Source organism: Dipodomys ordii, unplaced genomic scaffold (genome assembly GCF_000151885.1).
Source record: "Dipodomys ordii isolate 6190 unplaced genomic scaffold, Dord_2.0 Scaffold12, whole genome shotgun sequence".
In the NCBI taxonomy this organism is placed as follows: domain Eukaryota; kingdom Metazoa; phylum Chordata; class Mammalia; order Rodentia; family Heteromyidae; genus Dipodomys; species Dipodomys ordii.
Window position 1 is genome coordinate 20,300,984 of NW_012267228.1, and position 26,315 is coordinate 20,327,298.

The following is a 26,315-nucleotide window of genomic DNA, read 5'->3' on the forward strand; positions in this document are numbered from 1 at the left end:
CAGTCTGTCTGCTATCCCAGAGCTAGATGCACCAGAAATCCTGCAGAACAAAATGAGCTAACAGGGAAATAGATGACTCACTAGTCTCTCTCATTTGCACCTTTATCCAAGTAAGTCTAGCCACACCCTCTGGGTTTGTAGACACCACCAAGAATGTACTACTACCAGACAGGCAGGTGCTCCCTGAGGTGCAGGCTGACGGCCCACCACCTACCCAGATTACAGATCACTTGTCTTTCATTCAAGGTAAATAGTGGAGAGGTCATTAATTTCTTTCCTGTATTTTAAGCAGCAATCGTATTTATACATTTTCCTATAAAGTCTCTTAATGAGCCAGGTGATGATAAAATTCACTAAGCAGAAGGCCAAGTCATTCCTTACAATACCCTAGGGCTAAACCTGCTGTTTTTATCTGGACAGGGCCTATGTGTTATAAGGAAATGTCCAACATTAACGTGTTATTGCCAGCTAAATGTCTGAGTTAATTATGAAGGATGACAGAGAATATCAGCATAGGACTTAGTGCCTAGGTACTTTATGTGTATTAACATGCACTCAAAGGGAAGGTTGTGATTTTCATACTCATTTTATAAATCAAGAAGAAAAGTTTTAAAAGAGAACCGCAGCTTGGAGTAGGACAAAAGGCAGTAAGATTCCAACAAATCACTAATGCTTTCAGTTTCTCAGGCAAACCGCTTATATGTTAAGAGTTCTCATACTCATGTATGTTAAATTTGCTTTCTCTTAATTTTAATGAAAATCTGATAGAGAACAAGTTAACTTTCCTGTTGCCATCTTTGATTTGATATTTCGAAGGGAAAAGCAGTAGCCAAGGCTTTGACTGTACCCTAAAGAGAGAAGAGCTGCTTGTCAGGTCAGCCTTAGCACCCTACCATCCCTCAGCCTGAGCTCCTGTAGGACTGTGGGTCTATTACTCTATTTGCTCCCAGGGATGAGCACCTGCTGTAGTTCAGGCATTTAAAGGTAATGGTGAGAGCAGAGATCCAGAGTCAGACTGCATAGTGCTGAGACTTTTCCTCACCTAGATTCCCTTTATCTGTGAAATGGAAAAACAAAATAAAAAAAAACAAACAACCACCGATACCAACCTCACAGAGGTATGAAAATCAAACTAGGAAAGGGCCTCATAAGACTGCTGGTTATGGCCCAAAGAAACATAGGTGTCATGGTTTCCCTTATTTGCAATATCTAGTATATGTCTGAGTCAAGCAGAAAAGGTCAGATAAGGTGATATTAGGGAAATGAACCCTAAGATATATATTCAAATGTGTTTTTCTTTCATGCGATTGTTTCTAACACATTTATAAGATTATTTCTTTGTTGCTTTGTATGTCCCTCCCCCACAGTATAACCCCTGCTTTCACTGTATTTGATGTCAGTATAATTTGTGGAGGGGAATGGGAAAAACAAATCGTCTAAATAGGGATACAGGTGGACCCATTGCAACAATGAGATGTACAAGTCGTTATGTTGAAAACAAACTTTACAACTTTGGTGGGGTGGGGGGAGCGGGGAGGATTGGGGGGGCAGGAGGAGGATGGGAAGAGATGGGAAGGGGAAACAAAGGAGGAGGCTACAATGCTTGACAAGAAATGTACTCATTATCCTGCCCATGTAATTGTAACCTCTCTGTACAGTATTTTCATAATAAAAAAATAAAAGAGTGCTGGTTATTTAACAAGTATGAGATAAATGAGAGATTTATTGTTAAGGGCTATGATTCCTCCCACTTTATATACAGTACACTCTGGCTAAGACAGACTAGGGCACTTGCCCAAGGCTCGTGGCCTCTCTCTATCTAGTACTAGGATGGGGCAGACTCCAGAGACTAGGTTCTTCCATACTGCATTGCTTTCATAGACTGACACATGAAAGAAATGTTTCCAATAATACAAGGGTTGAAATAATACGCTTTGCTTTGTGGTAAGCTTCAGTCATTCAGAACATTTTCAACAGTAGATCAGTCACCTTGAAGATGCCAGATAAATGCAGTGTGAAAGTATTTATTTGCTTGCCAATGTTAGATGACTTGGTTGGCTTTAGGTCTAAGAAAAGATCCACTTTTGTTTACTTGAGAAATGAGCTTTTATACACAGAGACACACCCAAGAGAGAGAAAGAGAGAGAAATTTCCAAGATCCCTGTACCAAAAGTACTTAATCTTTATCAGATCTCTCTTAACCTTATCCTCAATTCCAAATTCCAACCAAATCTGACCGTGAACTGGGAGAAGACATAATGGCCTAATATGGAGCTTGGCTCCAGTGAATACTGTTAGGACCTTCTCTACTCTCCCACCTCCCAGTCAAGTCCCACCAGCAGGGCGGTTATCAGCTATGCTTAAGCATGCCTCCAGTGCAGGAACTTGCTTCTCCTTTCCCACAGGTCAAATTCAGGCCTCTGTGCTGGGTAGTACCTCCGTGTCAACGTTGGAAGATAAAGGAGATCATGAAATAGGAGAAAAATTATCAAGATTTTAGTTCCTGCAAGAAGACAACAGCTAGATAGTTATCTAAATCAGATCCTCAGGTTACAAGAACTGGTGTGGAGATTGGAACATTTTATTTTCGGACATCAAAAAGAAATTCATTTTTTTTCATTCATGGCACAATAAAAGTCAATAAAGAAAAGGCTTCATGATAGTCAAAAGACCAATGAATCTCCTTTGGAGATAATCTCTATATAAATAAAATATGCCAACAAGGTTGGTTTAAGCCCAAGGGCTTTAAGCTGTATGTTTAAAACCCCCTTTTAGGCTGGCACCCTGCTGAAACCAGTGACCTTCAAATTACTAAGATGTATTTTAACTGATGGAAAGGCATAAATCCTTTCTGGATTTCCAAGCTACTGGTTAGCAACAGCATTTTGGTTTTTCATGCTCTTATTAGAAAGTTAAGATTTTCTAATTCCCAGAGAAAAGCATTTGTAAGAATATTTGTGTTGGACAAGTTGCACATTTGGGGAGTTCTATAAAGAAATGATCTCAGGAACTAAGTTTTGATTTTAAAATGTTTATACATGTTTAATGTCAGAAACAATGATATTACAAGCAAATATGTCATTTCAAAGTTGCATTTGCTTGTTATATAATTTTACCTTTATTAATAAATGCGATCAAAATACTATTCAACTTTGTTGTTTCAAAAGAATATACGTATACTCACTGGTAGAGTACTAGCCTAATAGGCCCTGGGTTTGATTCCCCAGAATGACAAAGAGAGAAAAAAAAAGTGAGGAGGGAGGGCTGGGAAGGTAGCTCAATGGTAGAGTGCTTGCCTTGCATGCATGAGCCCCTGGGTTCATAAGCAGAAAAGCTGGAAGTGGTGCTGTGGCTCAAGTGGTAGAGCACTAGCCTTAGGCTGAAGAGCTGAGGGACAGTGCCCAGGCCCAGAGTTCAGGCCCCACGATTGAAAAAAAAAAAGTGGGGAGAGAAGGATAGGGAAGAGAAGGGGAAAAGAGGGAAAGGAAGAAGAAAGGAAGATAAGGGAGGGGGAAAAGAGAATATTCCCAGATCATGACATCTTAAATCCTATCTGTGAATGTTAAGAGTAATGTGGATTTAGCTGTAATCCCAGCACTTGGGAGGTTGACGCAGGAGGATCATGAGTTCCAGCTCAGCCTGGGCTACATAGCATGACCATGTCTCCAAAGAGAAGAGGGAGGAAAAAAGTAATATGGATTGTAAAGACATAACTCTGATAGCTTGGTTACTACACTAAACTACACTTGATCCTCGTACAGTAACAATGGGAAATCAGTAACTGTGGAACATCTGATTTTGAAAACCTACTAGAGAAAAAAAATAGAATGAAACCTCTTTGTGCAACCACTTAAAGATTAAATATATACATATGTATATATGTGTGTATATATATATATATATATATATATAAGTTCCTTTCATTCAAAGTTCACACTTTAACTTATTCCTTTTATAACCTGCTTTCCCCATTATCATCCCAGAGCAATCACTATAATTCAAAATCTTCCCAATGAGAGAATTCATGTCTCTCAGTGGATGAATGGATCAAGAAAATTTGGCATATATGCACGATGGAATTCTACTCATCCATCAGAAAGAATGATATTGTACCATTCATAAGGAAATGGAAAGATGTAGAAAAAATTACATTAAGTAAAGCAAGCCAGAACCAAAGAAACATAAGGCTGCATGGCTTCGGGATTTGTCTATGAATCTACAAGTGAACACACTGAATGGGTGAAATAAATAAATGTATATTTTTTAAAAAGAGAATGTCACTTTTATGGTAACTGAACACTATGCTTGGGAACACGTTTTCACATTGGATACTCTTTTTTTGGGCCACTCCTGGGGCTTGAACTCAGGGCCTGGGCACTGACCCTAAGCTTCTTTTGCTCAAGGCTAGCACTCTACCACTTGTGCCACAGTGCCATGTCCAGTTTTTACTGCTAATGTGGTACTAAGGAGTTGAAGCCAGGGCTTCATGCTTGCTAGGCAAGTACTCTACCACTAAGCTACCTTCTCAGCCCCACATTGGATACTCCTATGTTATGAGTTCATTCTTATGTCCCTAATCCTAGCTGTGATAATTTTGGTTCCCAGCATTGCCAGATTTTTACCTTAAGATAAATGAGACAAGTTTTTTTTAAAAAAATCTTTCTTAAAATGCTGTCTTTACAGGGCCAGGAGAGATAGCTCGTGTAATCACAGCTTAAGCAAAAAGTTAGGGAGACCCCCTCACTGGGTCTGGTGACCAAGGCTGACATCCCACCAAGTAGGATAGAGGAGGACTATATGAGGTCACCTGCGCAAACACATGAGATCTTATCTGAAAAATAGCAAAAGCCAAAAGAATGTAGGGGTGTGGTTCAGGTGGTAAAGTACCTGCGTGGCAAGCATGTACCCTGAGTTCAAATTCCAGTACCACAGAAAAAACTGTCTTTGCTATATATATTAAGATCACATTAAGGATCTTGTAAACCCACATTGCAGTTGGAATTAGTACGAGATAGCTTAAAGAGCTTCAAAAATGTCTATAAACGAGTCTTCAGGAGATAGAAGATAAGCTTTGGATAGTTATTGATTAAATGAGTATCACTACCTAAGGAAATTTAACTAAAGCTTTCCTTCGTTATTTGCCCATTATGTAATACTTTTTGCCTTACACCATGTAAGCCATTCAGTCTTACAGATGTATTACAACTCATCAAGAATGCACTTCCCACCTGTAACACAACTTCTGGATTCCACTCAGGCTTTGGGATTTAAAAGTCAGCCGGTACGGTGGTAGTTGCCTGAAGCCTAGCACTTGGTAGGTACCAGGTTCTGGTGAATTGAAAGTTTTAACCTCCCCCCACACCCCCCAAAGGGAAACCAGTGTGAGGCGAGCCCCACTTGGTGAATGTGGATCTGTGTTAGGGGGAATGTGACTCTGAGACCAGGAAAATGCTTTCCCTCTATAGAAGCTGAGATTGCCAATGCCATGACTTGAAAAGACAGATCCCGGCAGCTTACACCTCTGTCTTCACTTAGGGTTTCCAAAACACTTCTCCATGTCACCTCAGATGACCTTTACAATTGGCTCAAGTGTCAAGAAGACATGCAAAAAACTAAGGCTTTACCTGGGCGCTGGTGGCTCATACATGAAATCCTGGCTATTCAGGAGGCTAAGATCTGAGAATCATTGTTTAAAACCAACTTGGGCAGGGAAGTCCATGAGACTCTTTATCGCTAATGAACCCATAGAGAACTGGAAGTATGCCTTAAAGTGGTAGAGTTCTCGTCTTGAGCACAGGGACAGTGCCCAGGCCCCGAGTTCAAATCCCACAACTGACAAAAATAAAAGAAAGGCATAGGGAAGCCAATTCAGTGACCCCCGCCAATCCACTGCCCCCCCCGCCAAAAAAAAAAATCATGGTGCAGCTAGGGGGGAAAACCTAGGTTTTCTGGTTTCTAATCTAGTAGGTGAAGGAAAATAAAAACTGAAAAATAGCTCAAGCATTTCAGCGCTTATCTTTTTAAAAATGAATTTGAGCTGAACAGCCACAGCAACTGTGTTAGATGAGTAGGGTGAGGAGAGACAGACTCCCAGGAATTTCTCAGTGATCAACACATATTCTGGATGCTGCTAGAGGAAAGAGAGTATACTGGTGCTACTGATCAAGTCTGGTAGATTCAGCGAAACAACCTGTGCCGTGGTGATCAAGCTTGATGATTCCTGTCGGCTGTTTCTCCTCTCACAAGAAGCATTCAATCTGCTTCCACCAAGGATAAAAGTCAGTGGAGAGGGAACACATGGCAACACAAACCTAGCCCCATCTCTATGGCAGTCTTCTGCAGGCAGTACGGAACGATCCCACAGGAATGAAGGAAACTCTTCTGCTGCCTTTGTTGATTCTGTGAAGTTTTAGGAAAGTTCACTAGAATGGATGGAACAACAGCCGATTCCAGCAATACCTAGTGATTCACCTCATGGACGCTTAAAAGTGACAAATCCCTAGCCATAGCCATACCTAGTAACACTGCCAACACCAAGAAGCAGTCCTTTTTTGCTACCCCAAAAGTAACCTTACCTCTGAGCTGGACATGCGGCCTTTTAAGAACTTTAAGGAAGTTTTGCTGACAGCCATTCAAGTATGCATCCATTCATCAACGAGTTAAAGAATGCCTACTAAGTGTCTGGTGTTATTCCATGATTAGGAACACGTCTGCTTGCCCTTATGAAGCTGTTATTCTAGTGGGAAGTGACAATAAGCAAGTAAAATCCATTTGATGGAAAGAACATGTCAGGAGAATGAGGCAGACAAATGGGGTGAGGAGCTATGGGTGTGGAGGTGTTGGCACTATAAAAACAAGTCATATCTCGATAAACAAAAGAATGATGAATGTCCAGATGGTAAATATCTCAATGTATGTATTTAGAAGCTAGGAAGGAAACACAGCAGTTCAGAGGGCAAAGGTGATCCAAAGGAATTCTATGGAGGGTGACAGCTTCATATTCCACATCGTACCTGCTAACTACTAACTCACTGCTGCCCTTCTAAATACCTATGGCATTTGCTAAGGTTCCTTACAGTGTACTCTACCAATTCCTAACACTGGGTGTCTTACTGTTTTGTCTGAGGACAAATGAAATACAGCCTAAAGCAGTAACATATCCATCCCCAGTCTTGCACACAAACATCATAGTCAAACATTCTTAATGAAGACCAATCACCATCCAAATGAAGCATCTCAGGAGAAAACTTACCTTTAGAAACATACCCCAAGTTGTGATGAACACATTAACACACAATGGTTTGTGACAATGCAATACAGTTCAAGCGGATGATACACTCTTTGTATGTTTTCCCTTTTTTCTGTTACTTCCCTTCCATGAGATTCTAGGCTATATTAACCCAGTTCATCGCATTACTTTGAAGAGATGCACAGAAGCAAAGATTTTACTTAAGTGCTCTTAGTCTAGGATCTCCTCGGCTGAGGAATCATCAAAAAAAAACTTTTATACAAATAATATTTTGTCATAGTTATCACATAAAACCAAACAGAAAGGAAAAGAACCCCCTGCCTCTTACTTACCTGGAATAGGAATGATAGGAATACTTTCATTGGGGACCACGCGAGGTGAACTGCTATCTTCCACATAGAAATGGGCAGTCTGAAAACATTTTCTGTGTGGGAAACAAAACATGCCAACAGTGAGACCAGAGAAATTCTGAGTTCAATCATTTTTCAATTCTCTTTCCACCAGGTTCCCCAGCTTTACAAACCACAGAGCACTGAGCCAGAGCCATGGAAGAAGACGACAGGGGGACAGCAATGCACCTGCGCAGGAAGCCAGAATGACTGGGGAATACCCATCTCCTAGCACTGAGCCCTCAGGTGAGTGAGAACTCACCACAGACAGAGCAAACAGTTCTGTAAGCCACAGCATCCCCCTCCCTGCCACCACACACACAATATTTCTACTTCTGACAGGTTACAAAGAAATCCCCTCCTCTCCTGTACCCTAGCACTGAGTTCAGAACTATACCTTGAACCCCTCAAATGGAGTCATCCAAGCAGCCAACAGCCCAACTACACAACAGTTATCATATTGTCTGTGTTTAGCCAAGGTACCTGAAGCCTCAGACTGCTGTCTCCATAAAGGGGGGTGGGGCGGCCAGGGAACTTGCAGGGGACAAGTATGCTCCCCCCCAGTCAGAGAAGAGCTACACCAAGAAACAGGAGACCCTAAGTGTCATCTGCTTGTTTGGGGCTTGGTTTGGGTTTTACCTGTACTTCAAGCAAAGCAGGGAGCACACACTGGTCATCATAGGAAACGCAGTGGACAAAAAGCCATCGGCAGCTCACTCAGCCTCTGCCCGCTGAAGCTGGCCGGCCCTCAGCTTTCCTGCCTCCACGTCACTGCTCATTGCAGCCCTAATGAGCTGCCGGAAGCACAGGCTGAATATTTAATGAGGCCGCTCAGCGTGAATGGCTATTGTGACCAGAGAAGGGTCCCTGTTCATGTGGCGGAGGGGCCTTACAATAGCTGGCCCTACTGCTGGGTCTTTTAGCCAAGCAGACAGCATCCTTCTGGTGTTCTGTGTCACTGGGCTGTCCCCACTCCTCTACCATCTCCCTCACTAACAACATGGACACACAATGCAGCCTGTAATTCCAGCTCCTGTGTTGCTTATTGAGTCCAAAGTGGCCCGGGATCTTTCTAGGAAGCTCCCCACCTCCAAAAATAAAAAGGAATTAGAGGGTTAGAAGAAAAATCAAGCTTCCTCTATCTAAACCAAAGATATGGCGGGGGTGGGGGGAATGGGGAGACAGAGAGTCATTCGGTTTTCTGTCATCGCTTTCTACAGCGTAGCTATTACCAAATGCTGAGGCAAAGGTCACAGGTCACAGGAGCAGGTGCTTTTCTTTAGCCAGAGCCAGTGGTCACACGGAGAGCAGCACCCTCTGGCATTTGTGGGCATGGCTCTTGAATCAGTCTGGATTGGTCCTCTATACCAATATGGGGAACTGAACATACTCAACCCCAATGCTTGGCACGTTTCTCACAGCACACACACAAAGTTTTGTTGCTATGAATTACCTGACAATTGTAATATAAGTAATAAAAGGAAGTTCATGACTTTCATAGATGCTTTTACCTATGTTGGGGGTAGTTACTTAGACTCAGTTACTGAGACTCAACTTCCTTGGGTGTGAAATGCATATTAAATGATGGAGCTCTGGGTCTCACCACAGCTACTGAGTGTGCAAAGACGGAAAAATCCAGGTGAAAACATGGGATTTTTATATTTGAAATAACAGCCCGATTTCTAAACTAGAACTTTCGTCCACTTTAACAAATGGAAAAAACAAACAAAATTAACTTCTGGGCCAAGCAGGGCAGTACACATCTATAATTTGAACACTACAAAGGTTGAGGCAGGAAGATCAGAGTTTAACAGCCGGGGATACACTGCATGAGGAAAAAGAAAAGGAACTTTTATTTCAAGATTTGAATTACTAAGTCTATTACTAAGTTTAGACACATAAAGCGATTAGTCAAAGCTATTAGTACTAGCCAAGTGTTAAAGTCTTGGACTTGAGAAGAACAAACTGTCATGTTGATTTTTTTTTCTAGAGGGTAGACAGTTTAGCCAGTCTCTCAGCTACGTATGGCACTAAAGGCTCCACATTATCTTTGGAGGAAAAAAAAAAAAGCAGTGTGTACTGAAGCAAATCACACTGCAGAGCCCCATGTGCTGCTGTTTATAATGGATTTTCCCTGGAGCAAAATAACTCTGTGATTGCCAGAGAAAAGCACACAACTGGGAATGAGGGTCAGAAGCTGGGAGACAGAGCCCCGAACATCTGCACCATGCTGCACAAAGACCTGGGTGGGCAACTAACTAGCTGCAGAGATTGAGGCAGGGGGTGTCTTTCCTTAGTATGCATTTCTTGTGTATTATTATTCCATAGAATGAAGGTTTGAGAGCAGTCAGCAAATGTTTATTCAGCACCCACTCCATGGCACTGTGTGCACAGATTAACGCATTCTGGACAACTGTCCACAGTCCTCACAAATCACTTCTGTAAGCCTGGCTAAATGCTGGAGTGACTGAAGAGAATTATGTAAGGAACAGAGGATCTGTACAGAGAAATTAGGAAATGATTGGGGGAGGGGTGGATCAATTACAATCACTCAGTTCTCCTCTTTGTGATAGTCTGTATTAAGTATTTTGGGGCAAAATCTTTTTACACGCTTTTCCCCATGGACTGTTTCTTAGTCATCTTCAGTGAAACTGGGAGGAAGATAATTAAGGCAGCCAAGACCTTGCCCTCATGACATTTACGTTTTCATAGGAAATCCAACTACAAAGTTTCAAATAGCAGTTATGGAGAACACATAAATGATGTGGTGACAAACGGTGCGGGTAAGGGCTCCCAATAAAGGAGGATGAGTTTGATAAGCAACAGAGAGGACACCAGCCTAGGTGGATCCAGTAGCTAGAGCAAGTGCGTCAGGGTGACTCTGGCAGTTGATAGAAAGGAAGGCAATGACCAGAACAGAGAAAGGCTGCCGCAGGAAGGGCTGGGAAGGAGGGTCAAAGGCCCATTGTCCAAGAGCCAGGAGGCCTTCGAAGGTTTTCCCTGGTACCTAAGAGCAAGGGACAGTGGAGGGACGGGGGGACGGGAGGGAGAGTTCCAGTCCATGTACTGACATGGATTCATTTCTTTCAAGAAATTCCTTTGGGCTGCTATGTGAGGAATGTCGTATAGGGAGTATTGGCGAACAGGAAGAATTGAACACAGGGATTGACAAAGCCAACTTGGGATCTCAGGCAATTGTAAGCAAAGCCCATTTTTGATTTTTTTTAAAGCAAAATAGGAACAGATTTTATTTGCAAAGGAACCTCTCTAAATAATACTAGAAAAAAATCATTGTAACTGATTTGCATTTTGCACATTTCAATAATCAGCTTAACTTCTAACATTTTATAGCATTTGGACTTTTTAAACGACATTTTTCCTTTTTCCACTAAATATTTGAGTGGACAAAATTTATACTCACTGTTAAATTATGATCATCTCATTTGCCAATACAGAAAAAAGTTCCAATGACGAATAGTCCTTTTGATATCTTTCTGTTATTATAAATGTGATATACAGAAGGGTGCATCATATCCCTCATTTTGTCATAATTAGAATGTGCCTATAAATCTACAAGTAAACACACTGGATGGTAAAAGACAAAAAAAAAACACTTGGACACGATAAATTATACAGGTCTCTAGATGTTCAAACAGTTAGACAAAAGGAGGATATTCTTCAGAGAGGATCACAAAGTTTCAATTGCTATGTGCATATGATCATATAAAATGATATCTATGTAAATGAACTCCAAGACATGAATACAGGAGCCTCCCTCCACCTCGTAACTGTTTTTTTTCTTTTCTGTATCTTTTGTCCTGTTATAAGTTTATCTGTTTTGGGGAGGGTAAGAGAGAAACACAGAAATGACGAGACAAAGTGTAAACAAATGCAGCAGTGGTACGCATTAGCCACTGTTGAAAATGGACTTGTGGGGGCGGGTCAGGAGGGGAAAACTGGGAGAAGGCAAGGGAAGGGGTGACACTGTTCATTTTCTATTGTTTTAGTAACAAAGGGTAATCAACCATATTATACAGTATCTCCCTGATAACAAACAAGCTGACATCCTTATTACAAATATCTTCTTGGTCTTCCATTTCATTGAGGTATTAAGCAGTATTTAAACTACTAATTTCTTAGGGATCTACCTTGGGCTTCTTCAAAGGGCCATTTGGCTAATTTTAAACTTTTACCTATCATCCCACACTGTGAGGAAGAGCTCGCATGTACAAATTCTACGCTGCAGCTTTATATTCTAGAAAAGCAGCTGCTATCATATGGCACTATATTTTTATTTGCTGACTTCCTAGAAATCCATGAAAAAAAATTTGCTTCTTGACCGTCAGCCATGTATCAGAAAAAAAAAAAAAGACAAAGGCAGGGACTTGGAGGAAAAGCAAACCCTGCACCTGCCCCCCCCCTGGGGCATTTTAATACATCTAAACTTGTAACCTGTGATTTGTTCAAAGAGCAGGATTGTCTCAAATTTTGAGCTCAGGGGAATGCAGATAGAATTTCTTAGAAAGCTGATGTGCGTCACTGAGTAAACCATTTCAGTTTTCTATCTAGGTCCACTTCTATTTCACCTAACTTACCTTAAAAGTCTCCTCTTGAATGAAACAGAGTATCTAGAGCATCAATGGCCACTGTTGTGGCTCTACACAACACATGCTTATGGAAATACCATAAAGAGGAGAAATGAGGAAGTAGTATTTAACAATTGAATTTAAAAAATTCAAGTCTGACAACAATTTTAATCCAGTGAGTCTCCACCATACATTTTATTCTTCCATTTCTCCATGCTCCAGGATGCTCTCTGATCTCTTTGAGAAACAGAAGACAAGTAGCATATTCTTATTGATCCTGGTTGGCCTATTGATAATCCAAGTTTCTTGTCATGTACTTCCCCTAATCTACATTTGAAGTATATCTATATATGACATTCGAAGCATCCCTATTTTAGTATACTGTTGAATTTTGCAGCATTATAAAGAATAAATCTCTCATCAGAGTTTGAGTCAAACAGTGGGTATAAGCCAATACTGTGCATTATCTCTTTACTTTAGGGAGCTTTTTTTTAAATACCCATACAAGCTGAAACCTACTCCTGATAAATCTTGCTGAGTAGGCCCAGGTGAGCACAGTCTACGTATTTGAAAGTCTCTCCTCCCCAGGGAGGGCCATGTACATTGTTTCTATTTCAGAACTACTGTGACAAAGGGACAAAGGTTCCTGAGTCTCCAGTGCTGTCACTAAGAAGCCACTAAAAAGAAAAGTCTTCAGTGGGAGATATAATAAGAATAATGATTTGTCAGAAGAGAATTTACATGATCCCATGTGGGATAAGAAACAGTCAATAAAGAGCTCAAAGGTATTTCATAATCATGTCCAATGCAGAGGCACACATGTGGATGAAAATTTCAAGGTCCTTGGTTCTATTTTTGTTAGAATGGTATGTTCTTAGAAATAGGATGGCATTCTGATGTGAGAGCAAACTGTTTTGCTACCCACTGCTGAATAAAGGCTTTTGGTTTAATAAAGACTTATTAGAGCTGGGTGCTTGTGGCTCATGAATGTAATCCTAGCTACTCAGGAGGCTAAGATCTGAAGACTGCAGCATAAAGCCAGCAGGAGCAGGAAGGTCCATGAGATTCATCTCCAGTTCATCACAGAAAAAGCCAGAAGTGGCACTGTGGCTCAAGTGGTAGCCTTGAGGGAAAAGGAGCTCAGGACAGCACATGGGCCCTGAGGTCAAGCCCCAGGACACCTCCCTCCCCCTACCAAAGACTTATTGTTCTTACATAAAGACATATTTCTCAAATAAAATGTTCCCCTCAAGTTACCTTTTAAGCCTCTCTTGTAGACTCTGCTATATGTCGATTAGCAAAGTTTATTTTGCTTTCTATGAAGAATTGTTGAGATGAAGAACTTGTCAGTATTTACTTTGCTATTTACTTGGTAGTATTCTGATGACACTAAATTCCAAGTGTCTTGCCACTTGAACAAATTTGGAAGACATTGTACTATATAGCTTTCTAAAACCCATCCCTGGGGGTCGGGGGGAGGAGAGGGGAGATGGGAAGAGATGATAAGGGGAAACAAAGGAGGAGGCCACAATGCTTGATAAGAAATGTACTCATTACCTTGCTCGTGTAATTGTAACCCCTCTGTACTGTATTTTCACAATAAATAAAATAAAACCCATCCCTAAGAAACAGTGAGTGATGTAAGATGTTCATTGAATGTTCTCAGGTAGGCCTAAGGAGACAACTCAGTATATACGATTTCTTCAATTCAAACTTGATGGGTCTATGGAACAGAATGAAAATTAAATGGAAACTGAGAATCTGTTGGTTCCTAAGTTAGATTCACATGTGGTATGCTTCCACAGAGTGAATATTCTGGATACCGAGTTGAAGAGTTTCCTACTTACAGGTATACATGTGCTAAACAACAAGGTTCTGACATGCCACCCAAAACCCAAAGACATCTAATGCTTAGCCAAGAATCGCTGACGGTTCACATCTCTGCACAGCTCCACAGGAAGTTCTAGGAGACAAATGTGAGCAGGCTTCCTATTATTTTTCATTCATTCATCCTTTTTGGAAAACCTACATGAGCTATATATTTGAGAGAGATTTCTAAGAAAGGCTTGACTGGAAATCAAGAGGGTAATATAAACTATCCTATCTGGCAGCTGGTAAGTCTGCATGGATCCTAATTAGCAGCTCCCCTGGTCTTAAGCCCATATCCTACTCCTGTGGGCCGGATCTGTATGGTGTCTGATAGCCTCATGGTAGATTACACTGTGCAAGTGTCTAGCTTCTAAACAGTCTATGGGACAAGGAGGCTGATGATCAGGACTTCAGCTCATGGACTAAAATTTCTAAAAATAGCTTTCTATTCTTTCAAATGAGGAAGGTCCTTAGGGGCAGAGACTTTTCAACAATCAAATATTCTACTCTGAAGCCAGGCAGTAGTGGCTCACGCCTGTAATCCTAACTACTTAGGAGACTGAGATCTGCGGTACAAAGCCAGCCCTGGCAGGGTGACCCTGTCCATGAGACTCTTATCTCTAATTAACCACCAGAAAGCCGGAAGTGATGCTGTGGCTCAAAATGATAAAGTGCTAGCCTGGAGCAAGAGAGCTCAGGAACAGCACCCAGACCCTGAGTTCAAGCCCCAGAACCGACCAAAAATAAATAAATAAACTCTACTCTTGTGAAAGCACAGCACGTGTGTTGAGCAGTCTTCTAACCAGTGCGGTGAACACTGACCCTTATCAGCTGTCAAGTTCAAGTCTTTGAGCTCCCTGCAGAAACACACACATACAGGCAGCACATGGCTGTGTTTAATTGGCCTGGCTGACTAATGACACGCAACACCACACATACACACAGCTGCTCTGATGGTGCTTTGTAAGTATCAGCATACATTCCCATTAAGAGAGGTTTACTCTAAACACAATGGAGTCAACTACAAATATAGGTAGAAAAACCTCTATACTTTTAATGTCTTCCCCCATTGATTAACTTCCAGAAAGCTGACACAATCTAACACCCACAATGGCCAAATTTCTGCATAAAGACCCCATACTGTTCCCATCCTGCATCCTTGGGTCATTCCAAAAGGTCTGTCCTCCACAGTACCACGGTTGCCAGGCATGGGAGGGGGGTTTCCTGATTTGTATGAAAACCAACCAAATGTTGCTATTCTGAGATCAGAAATCAAGTCTCTCTCTTCAAATTAAGCTCAAGGGTTTTATAATCACATCACTGCAAGTTTGCTAGCAGTGTGTAGTGCAAAATCCTAGCTGCAGACTCTAGTGGGCAGTTAGCTGAGCGGCTGCCGCATATTAATTAAGCAATCTTAACTGATTTATGGACTGCCCTCATTTAAATTTACAGTGCCATGCCCGCGAATAATCCCATTTATTCTCATGCTGTCAAGAACAGAAATTGCATTAATATTTACTTGTAAATGGATCTGTTGTAGTGGACCATGTATGAATAAGAGCCACTTATAAAGTGCTCACACACCTTTAAAGAAGGTGACTGAGAACTGTATGGGAAAAAAATCATTAGGGGAAACGTTTGCAGAAATGTAAGTGGCAAATGAGGCAGTAGAAGAATAAGTATCACTGAGCTTTCCTTCAGAGAGGGAAAAGTTACTCTTGGGTTCCACTTGGAAAGGAGCCCAATTTAGTTCTAAGTTGAGATTTTTTCATATACAACAACTCATTTGCTGTTAAGTTTCTTTTGCTACATGTTAAGTAGTTCAGTTTCTACAACTGAGTTTACCCTGGCAGTATCTTCTCAGGAAAGGATCGTCTAGGAAGGAAAATTCAGAACCCAAAATATGCTTCGGATTGGCATACTTCCTAAACCATAAATGGGGACATGAAATCTGACTGTGATGGGGGGGCTGGCCTGGAAATCCCGAGGTGTATGTCTGTCACACCCCAGTAAGTCTAGTCAGTGGGACTGATGAGAGGAAAGGAAGAAGGAAAAGAGAAAAGAGTAAAATCTTCGGAAAGATCGGTAGGGTGTGAGAGGGGATAAAATGTTACACGAGAAACTGTGTCAAGAAATTCTGGATTTCTCTTGGGCATGGGAAATGTCCTCCCTGGTTTTCACCTCTTAAAGGTGGGAGGAGAAAAAATATATATCTGATTTATGCACTGAGAATTTTAGTAGATGAATCAGATTGTCGGCAGCTATTATGTAAATGGGAGAAAATGATCAAATTATCAATGCTAATTGTCTGAAGGCAATAGGTATCTTGTTGCTAAACATTAACTTTGACAAGAGATCCTTGCAGATGCCTAGGTACTTTGAAGTACTGGTGATACTTTCCAGAAGATGGAGAACCATGGTTACTTCCTAAAACATGTTCTGACAAACCTAGAGCCTGCTTTTTATTTTCTCTTGGAGGTACTGGGGATTTGAATGGAGGGCCTCATAGGCTAATGCTCTAACCATTTGAGCTACAACTCCAGCCCTGTTTTTGCTGGTTAGTTTTGAGATAGTCTTCTAAACTGTTCTGCCTGGGCTGACTTTGAACTATGATCCTTTTGTTCATAGCCTCCTAAGAAGCGAAGATGTGAGGCATGAGCCACCAGTACTGGCTGAATATCTTTAAAAAAAAATTACAGTCTGGCCAGTTTAAGTTCTCAATGATTTGAAATTTTCTATTAAAATGTGAATCCATAAAGTACTTTAAAAAAGTAATCTCAGAATGAAGGAACTTTCTAGTTATAACTCAAAAGTCTAAGGGGAAAAAACCCCAAAATAGAGAAACACTGGATTATAGAAAAGTCAAAGAATCACAGTTAAAAGCAAACCACAGAGCCAGGTCCTGGTGGCTCATGCCTGTACTCTAAGATACTCAGGAGGCTGAGATCCGAAGACTGCTTCAAAGTCAGCCTGGGTAGGAATGTTCAACCCATTCTTATCTTCAATTAACCATCAGGAATGATAGAGTACTAGCCCTGAGCAAAGAAGCTCACAGAGAGAGCCCAGGTCTGGAGTTCAAACCCCATGACTGACCAAAAAAAAAAAAAAAAGTAAACTACAGATAACAAAAATAATTTGCAACTCATACTATTGGGAGGGGATATCTTCATCTCTCTTCATTGGAAAAAGACCAACAACCCAAAGGGAAAAGTGGTAAAAGGTATAAGTAAGGTCTTCTGGAAAAATAAAAACCAATGATCCAACTCACTTACAATAAAAGGCAAGACACAGAAAGTACACTGAGTCATGATTTTTTTTTATAGCGATTAGCAACAATGGCAATCCACTATGGAGGGTATTGGGATAAGAGTATATTCACACAATACTAATGGGAACCCATCTTGATACTCTACCGTGGAAAGCAATTTGGCACCATCCATCAAAATTACAACACATGTACCGAGGGACAGATACTGCCAGTTTCCTGACTTCATCCTACATATGTCCTTTATCCACTTAACCAAATGGACACACAAAGTTCTTTGTAATAGGGAATCTTGTTTGTAACAACAGGAGCCTAGGGACAACCCAAATGACAGCCACAGGGGGATTTCCTAAAGAAATCTTGACATAGCTATACAAAAAAATATTACCATGCTTTTGTAAAAAAACTCAAATAGGGAGACTAGAGAGGAATAGAGAAACATCAGGCTAAGTACAAATCTAAGGAACGCAGTAACGTGTGCAGGCCTGTTCTGTGTAAAAGCAGACCGTGGCTTCCTAGGTGTTTATGTCTCTAACAATCGCTGGAAAACCAGTGGGTGAACTAGCAAGGGGAGCTATTTGTGAGCAGGCAGGAAACACCACAGTGGGGTATATATGACTTTAAGCTTTTTGTGTTGAGTATTAGCCATTCAAAGCCTTTTGGAAAAGTTTAATACTTTGCACATGACATGTCGAATGTCGTCCTCTCCTTTCTGGGAGAAATAACCAGTTCTCTCCTTTTACTGCTTTATCTTAAACAATTCTTTCCACTCTGGGCCTGAGGGGTTCAGTCCTCGCTCCTGCCAGCAGAGGGCTAACGTGAGCAACAGGGATAGAGAGGCAAAGGGTTGCTGAACGCCACAGGAAGTTCATGCGCTGGAACTCAGACTCTTTGGGTGTCTCCTGAGTCATTCTCTTCTGATCCGTGGCCACCCTGTGGAACGTGAGAGGGACAGAAGAGGCAAAGGGAGCAGAGAACGAGGCTGGTGGAAGTGATTGCTGGGGCTGTTCCGGCCTTCAGCAGAAGCCTGGCAGAGGTGGGGACACCCTGCTTCCTGAGGGCTGTGGACAGAGCAGCAGCATGGAGCTGGGCAGGGAGGAAGAGGCCATGCACCTGGGGCAGGAAGGTGGAGGTGGGAGTGTGAAGATGGGGTGCTGGTCTTAGGTACACAGAACCCATAGTGTGAGTGGGGAATTGTAGGCTCCGAGGAACAGAGCAGGCAGAGACAGCAGCATCAGAAGGAAGACAGCCTTTGAGACCTTTGAGGACCAGGATCTACCTGGCCCACTTGTTCCTCATGGAATATTAAAGCCCAGCACTGGACAGAGAGAGGAGGAGTTGGTCAGTACTTCAGTAAGTGTGGAGGGTTCAGCTCAGTCACTTCAGTGGGTATGGCCTGGCCACTTACCTTACCTTCTCACAAGTGCAACTTCCTCCTGTCCTGTGGGTCATATATCCCCCACTAACCACTTCCTGTTTGCTATCTCATTCTGTCTTCACAACAATGCCAACAATTCACTATTTGGAGACAGGGTTTCATGATGGAGCCCAGGCTGGCCTTAAACTAACCATCTTTACACCTCACTCTCCTGAGTACTGGGATTACAGGTGTGATCCATCACACCCAGCTTCAATGGACTTGCTTTTTAGATGAGGAAATCAAAGTTCAGAATACTTTTTATTCCCAGAGCCAGAAAATGGTAGACCTGAAGTAAGCACTGAATCTCTTTCAGTCAAAAGTCCATCATTTTTTTTTAAGCTACTACATTGTAAAAAGGGGTGGGGAGGGTAGTACACTATTTGACTTACAATCAGATAGATTCTCATAGTTCCCACAATGGATCTTAACTTAGACCTACATGGAACTTGTGTTCCTTTTACTCAGAAGCAGAGAAAAGACTACAGGGTCTAGGTGCCTTGTAACAAAATACAGTTGCAAAGCATATGGGTCTAATTGAATTGTTTACAGCATGGCCACAGCCTGTTCACTCCACACTGGGGCCAAGTACATTAATGGGACAGTTCAACATAATCTCTGGGGAACCTGAGACCCATTTATCTCTATGTGGTCTGTGAGGCGTTGCTGGCTCTTGTAAGAACTGCACTAAAACCCACATTTCTATGGGCTAGATAGAAGCATTCAAGTGATCTCCGAATTTTCCCTCTCTTAACCGAAATCTTTTGAATCCAAAGGTATAAAGAAGGATTTCTATTTCAATTTTATACTACTGGAGTTTTGAATATCTATTTACAAACTGAAAACTTCAACAAGTTAAAAAAAAAGATCATGGGTAATTATACTACCAATCTCTGCCTTCTGTGCAAGGCCAACATTGCACCACGCAAGTTAGAAGATAGACAGATCGAGAAGATTCTCATTAATCTGTCAAAATTTCCATACAAACCTTTTCACATGTCATCTGTGTATATAATTATAGAGGATAGATAACCAGAATTTCATCTTAGTAACCTGATTTTGCTCACCACCAATAAAGACCAATCAGCACATGGGAAAAAAAAATCAAATGTAAGGAAGAAAAGTACTACTTATGGCTTTAGGTCATTGAGTAGACCTATGCACCATCAATGTAATCTTAAAATCTTACATTTACATTCAAGAGTTTGCCTACAATAATCCTTACTTAACTATGATGAAGAGGCTCAAGTGTGGTGATTAAGATTGTTTGTTACAAATCTCTCCAGGTCAATCATTTTTATGCAGTATTTAAATCATCTACAACTCATCAAAAGTTGCCCTTTCTGATGAAAAAGCACACGATAAATCCACACTTGCCCAGCTCGCTCTCCATTTCCTACTCTTCACCTCTAAAGGAGCTACACATGTAGTATTCTAGAAGATGTGCTTTCACCTACATAGGTAAGTGCATGCATTTGTGTTTTTTTTTTTTACAAAGAAGCTCTAAACCATGCAAACATCTGAAATTTTTAAAAGAAAATGGATGCAACATACAAACATAGAACACACCCAGTATGCGCCAATCTAGAAACAAAATAAAACCCACCTCCCAACCCATAAAACAAAACAAAGCAAAGCAAGCATATGCAGGGCATACTGTAAAATTGATATTTTTGCACATCTTGCTTTTGAAAGTTGGGGTAAAACAGGTGAGGATGAGCATTTGCTATCCAGAAGACATTTTTAAACCCCGTGGCAACAAAAACAAAAAAGAATTCAGCAAGCCAGTCCCGGCGATTGAGACGCCCCCCTGAAGCTGGACCGCCCCTCACCTGCTCCCCTTTTCTCCTCTCTCCCCAGAAGAAGGCACTTCACGGAAACGTCTGGGAAAGCCCTTGGACTTTACTTTGTTACACCCTCTAAATGGATAAAAAACAAAAGAGAACAGGTGTAGAAGACAATATTTGCAATTGGCCACTCAAGAGTTCCACACAAATACCCTCCCTCCCCTTCAACACAGGTGTTCCTGACAGGCAGGCCTTTCCTGAGGCAGGTGTGTGTGGAGGGGCGGGGGGGGGGGCTGGAGCTCAAAAGAGGAAGCCACACACTCAAAGATGGCACGTTTCAGGAAGGTCTCGGATGCTGGAACAAGAAATACAAAAGAGCTCTTCCAGGTTGTCTTTATGTATTGGAAGGTGGAGGTGGCATTACTCTGGTACTTTAACAAGAATGATTCCTCTCATCCTGATATCTGCTGGACCACCTCTGGCTTCAACTAACAGAGGGGAAGGTATTTGCTAATGGCCAGTATCCTACCCTTGTGTTGCAACTTTCTCTAAATTTGGTTATCATTAGACAAATCCAGGGTTTGTCTTTTTCTCTTGCATTTCTATCACCTTGGGATAAATGCTGTCCTGCTACACAGTACAGACTGTAGACTACACACCAGGGAGATAGGAACAGGAACTGGCAAGTTATTACTAAGTGAGAAATTCTCTGTGTAGTTTCCCTTTAAAATGTAAATAACCACAGCCACCATGATTGGCTATAGACTTGAGATACATACTTCTTGCCACCATACACGAAGAACACTTGAGCTAAATGAACACTTCAAAGTATTTGATTATATTTCATTAGCTACATTTCCTGGGCTGGAGAAACTCACACTGAAATGAATCCTATTTTTCCCAAACTCCACAATCTGAAAATGATTTTTTTTTTTACCCCTACCTAAACTAGAATCTGTGGATGTTTTCTTTTCTGGAATCGTGCACAGGAGTGTGAAGTCAGGTGGGTAATTCTGTTAAAAACTTTAACAGCTTTTTTCCTTCAAGAAATAAATGTTATCTAATTCTTGCTAGCAGGCCCTCTCCCCGCCCCCCGTAAAGCTTTTATTTTGGTAATTATTAGGCTACATATTGGGTAAAAAATGCTGGGCAAAGGAGCCAAAATGTAGAGAAGCCAAAAGTTGGGAATGTGACACAAAGGGTGGAGAGGGGCGATTGCTGGAATTCTGAACTTCTTGTCTCCCTCTATCGAGAACTTTCTGGAACTACAATGACTGTCCTCCAGACATCACGGCTAGGCTGTGTGGCTACGCACATTAATCTGAGGAAATCACGAGTGTGTTGGAATGTTTTTACAAATTTTCATAGAAACTTGAAACTTGCAGCTTCCTCAAATGTTTAGACTTTTCCTCAACCCTTAGCCCCACTCAGAATTCTGCCAGATTCACTGTAGGGGGAATTTTGGAGCAGAGCCGCCATCTCCGCAGCTTTTTTCTCACACACAATCACAGGCGCTTAAAACTACCACCCGTAAACTGACAACACTTCACTGAGAAGCAAATGTCAGACAATCAATAATTAATATCTCCAGCAATCAAAAGGGAGGGTCATCTATGCTGACCTACAATACAATCAATAACATTGGAGAGGATGCTGGTCCATCCTGAGAATTCAAACAGAGGTGCTTTTTAGTCACTTTGAGGAAACTAAACCCCTCACGAAAATCTCCCCTTTCCCGCTAAGTTTTACAAATCCACCCATCCACCACTTGCCTAGCACAATCAGTTGCTGCCGTTTTTCAAAGTATCATGAAGCATGGTGAAATGGAAACCTTTATCTGTGTATCCTTTTGCTGCTTTTGTCTAATGACTGTGTGTTAGCCTGTTCCAAGAGCCTCCACTGGCATCCCAGGGCTGACTTGACAGCAGGGGGCCGGTTACTATAACAACTGACAGCTCTTGTGAATTCTGAAAGGCCCCAGAGTAGCCATTTGGGAAACAGTTATTGAGTAAAAAGTTGCTTGGAATCATTACTACCACGTGACCCAGATCTCCCTGAACAGTTAGTTGCCTGGAGAGGAAGAAAGAAGAAGAAAATTGTCCACCTCTCACAACAGGCCTCGAAAAGCTTCTTCGCCCCTACTCCTTTCAGCATCTCAGAGCAAGATAGTTTAACACCACAGTGTCATCACGAATGACAACCCTCTGAGACAGGCCAGATTTTGGCATTCTGAAGTGTGCTTTAACTCTCCTCACTGGCTTGACACATTGTCAGGTGCTCAGTGGTAAAAATTATTCCTAATGATTAGAGAGAGAGGAAAAAAAAAACCACCAAAAACAAAACCTTGAAATACGGCTACAGATGCAAGTTCTAGGAAGAGGCGAATTGCATAGGCAGTTAGCAGTTTTAAAGAGAAAGAGTGATATCCTGAACATCTGTGGTCCACTAAATGGTCTTTCTGTAGAAAGAATAAAGGCGATCCATACGCAAAGCCCCCGAAAATGCCTTGGAAGCTTCGCTTTTTCTAAGCTTAGGAGTCGTTTTATATAAAACCTACCTTTTGATTCTCATTTTCTCAGCGCAAGAGGACCCTGAGTGGTGGGGGACTGAACTCAGGGCCTTTGTACATGTGGAGCCCCATGGAGAAGCTCCTGTGAAGGTGGCCTGTGCTTTGAATGCATGGAAGGAAGGGGGGCTCCAGGAGCGCTGGCCCCACGATCCATGCTTCTAGGTCATCTCCTAGGCAGCTGCCTCTGCCCGAGCATCTGTCCTTTCCCTTTGTTCTACACACCCACTTCTCCCTGCCTCTGGTTCCTTTCCACTGCACGGTAGCCACGGTCAAGTCCCTTCCACAGCACATTGTTTCCCTTTATCATAGCTGCAGCCTGGGGAGTATAAATCCAACCAATCCTCTCCAAAAGCCACGGTGCCAGCGGGGGCAAAGCAGCATCAGCAGACGCTGGGGCCAGCTGGCAAATGATTGCCCATCACAGAGGAGCCATGGGGTCGGCTCTGGCTTGCAAGGGCCACCAGGGAAGAAGGGATGAACATCTGTGGATCTTACCGTTCATCGCAAGAACTCAGGCAGCTGGGATGTAAGTCACGTGTTATGTTCAAGAGTGTCAGCACTCCAAAAGCCACATGTAGAACTTGATCTAGAGGACACTGGGCTTGCGGGATAATGTTTATTGGCGTGCTCACTTCTTCCACAAGGGAGCGGAAGGACCCTCTGCAAGGTGCGACTTTTGTCTACTGGACAGGCTCCAGTGTCCCATACTAACGCGAAGTATAAGAAGTGGTGAATACAAGGAGAAGAAAAGGCCTCAGCCATAAAGGGCAGCAAGGCAAGGTGTGAAGAGTAGCAAAATCTAGGAGCCCCATGATTCCACATAAACCATTTCCCTGTCTGGAACCTTTCTTCTCTTGGGACCTACAGGCTACCAAAGGTGGCTGCTTGAGAATTAAACGATACCCCCATGTATTGGGTATGGTTGGTATACAATCCTGTAATACCAGATTCTTGGGAGGCTGAGGTCAGAGGATCATAAGTCCAAGGCCAGACTCAGCAAGACCCATCATTTTAACACAAACATTTAAAAAGGGCTGAGAGGATGTGGCTGTAGCTCACTATCTAGCATTGGGTAAGCTTGGGTTCTGTCGCTAGCACTTATTTTTTTTTTTTAAGCAACAGGTGCTTTGTATTAATTCAACTATTATTGGAGGGTTTATTAGTTGTATTTCTCCCTTTGCTGTCCCTTCATGGTCACCTTGTTTGGAAGAAGTCCCTCTTACCACACTGGTCTCCTTGATGACTTTGCTGGTGGAGGAGTAGAGGAGGCAAACATGGAATGCAAATCCTCAGCCAGCTAGTATGGGAAGTGTTAGCGTCAAGGGCAAAGGGCTGTGGAGACAGCACCTACCTGCTTGCAGCTACTTTGAGTGGTGGGAATACAAGGGGGACCCACATTCCTAAGAGGCACATGTGGTCAGTCATTGCTCGGGCTCGGGTGGCGCGCTACCACGTGCCCACACTCGACTTCCACACGCATCTGTCTGTTTGCCTGAGCTCCCGTCATGCCAACACGAATCCCCCACACATTTGCGGTTTGCATCCCTTCATATTTATTACACTCTGTCTCCCACTGAACATCCAGGGAAGAAAAAAAAAACATTGCAATGTCAACAAAACTCATTTGTTTTCACGAACAGCATTCTTAATGAGGAGGCACCGACACATGGCAAAAATCCCTGAAAGTCTGTGAGATGGAACTCAGAGGAAAAGAAAGACCTCTTTCTATTTGTGCAGGAGGCTACATTGGTGCTGACTGAATTGGCCACTGGACTGACTTATGAGCTCAAGAGGGACATACATTTGCTGGATCAGAGCAAAAATATCTTTCTAATATCAAAGTCGAACAAACCTGAGTGGAATGTTACAATTTCCCGGGAGAAAGTTTCTAGTCTTTTGATCCAGAATCTGTGGACTTATCTGAATCTGAGAAGCTGCTTTATCCTTTTGGGAAGTCTTTCCCAGACTGGAATTATTACAATCAACAAGATACTCTGTCAACTAGGGAACCAGTACTCATCACTTGGGATTAAGGCAGACCAAAACACACCATACTATTCAACAGCAAAATCTCTTCCAAGTAAGCTGAGTAGCTCATGCTGATAATTCTAGCTACTGGAGAGGCTGACATAGTCAGAAGAGGGTTCTAGATCAGTTTAAGAAAAAAAAAAAAGGTTGCAAGACCTCATCTTAACTAGTAAAAGTTGGACATAGTGGTACATGCTTGTCATTCCATGGAAAGCATCAAGAGAAGGATCTTGGTCAAGGCTAGCTTGGACACAGATGCCCCTATTTGTTCAAATATCAATATTGAAAGAAATTGCAAAGTAATGGAAATGTAACTGAACAGTGACAATGTGCCCAGCTTCCAGAATACCTGAAGATATAGTTGGTTCCTGAAGTTGCTATCTGACCAACCAGATTCAAGCCAGTTGAGCACTTCAATGAGGAAGTCACTTCAAATTCCTTCCTTGCAGTGTCTTTATGACATGCAAAGGGTGCACTTCCATTGTAAGCTGGGCGAGGAATATATACTTCTCTCCAGGCACACTGCCCAGTCATCAGAGGAAAGATAATGGAAAGGCTAAGACATTGGGGATATGAAGTCAAATAATGTGACTTGTGTGTACCACCTTCCTACCACGTCAGCCTGAGTTTTCAGATTTGCATAATGAATAGAAGCACTGATGAGCACCAGTGGTTCATGCCTATGCTAGCTACTCAGGAAGCTGAGATCTGAGGATCTAGGTTCAAAGCCAGCCTGGGCAGGAAACTCAGTGAGACTCATATTTCCAATTAGGAATTCCCCCACTTAAAAAAAAAAGTCCAAAGTGGGAGCTATGGCTCAAGTGGTCTAGCCTTGAGCAAAAAAAAAAAACAACAACACAGAGCCAGTGTTCAGGCCCTGAGTTCAAACCCCAGGACTGGCATTCACCCACATACATACATACATACACATACACACATATACCCCACACAAATAGCACTAAATCCTGAGATGTAACCTCCTGAGCACATGTCTGGGATGGAGAAAATTCAATAAAAGGGCCATGGTTATCCAGGCCTAAAGATAAACAAAGCTATTTCTAGGAGGACAATTTGTTCATCACAGAGAAAGATGTATTCAATGTCCCTCAGAATTCCAGAAGGAGCTGGGCACAGGTTACTCACAGATGAAATCCTT

The 26,315-nt window shown here is 42.1% G+C and overlaps 1 protein-coding gene across 3 annotated transcripts in view; it reads right to left on the reverse strand.

Moving 5' to 3' along the window:
- The window catches only part of Ptprg (protein tyrosine phosphatase, receptor type, G), a 684,041-nt gene that overhangs the window by 40,298 nt on the left and 617,428 nt on the right, over nucleotides 1-26,315 (reverse strand). For 2 of the 3 annotated variants that reach the window (XM_013010502.1, XM_013010503.1), the window contains exon 14: nucleotides 7,582-7,673. In XM_013010502.1, the coding sequence (XP_012865956.1) occupies nucleotides 7,582-7,673 (92 nt within the window). Of the gene's footprint in view, nucleotides 1-7,581; nucleotides 7,674-20,607; nucleotides 20,695-26,315 lie in introns of all 3 variants that reach the window. The other variant, XM_013010504.1, reaches the window with a different exon arrangement.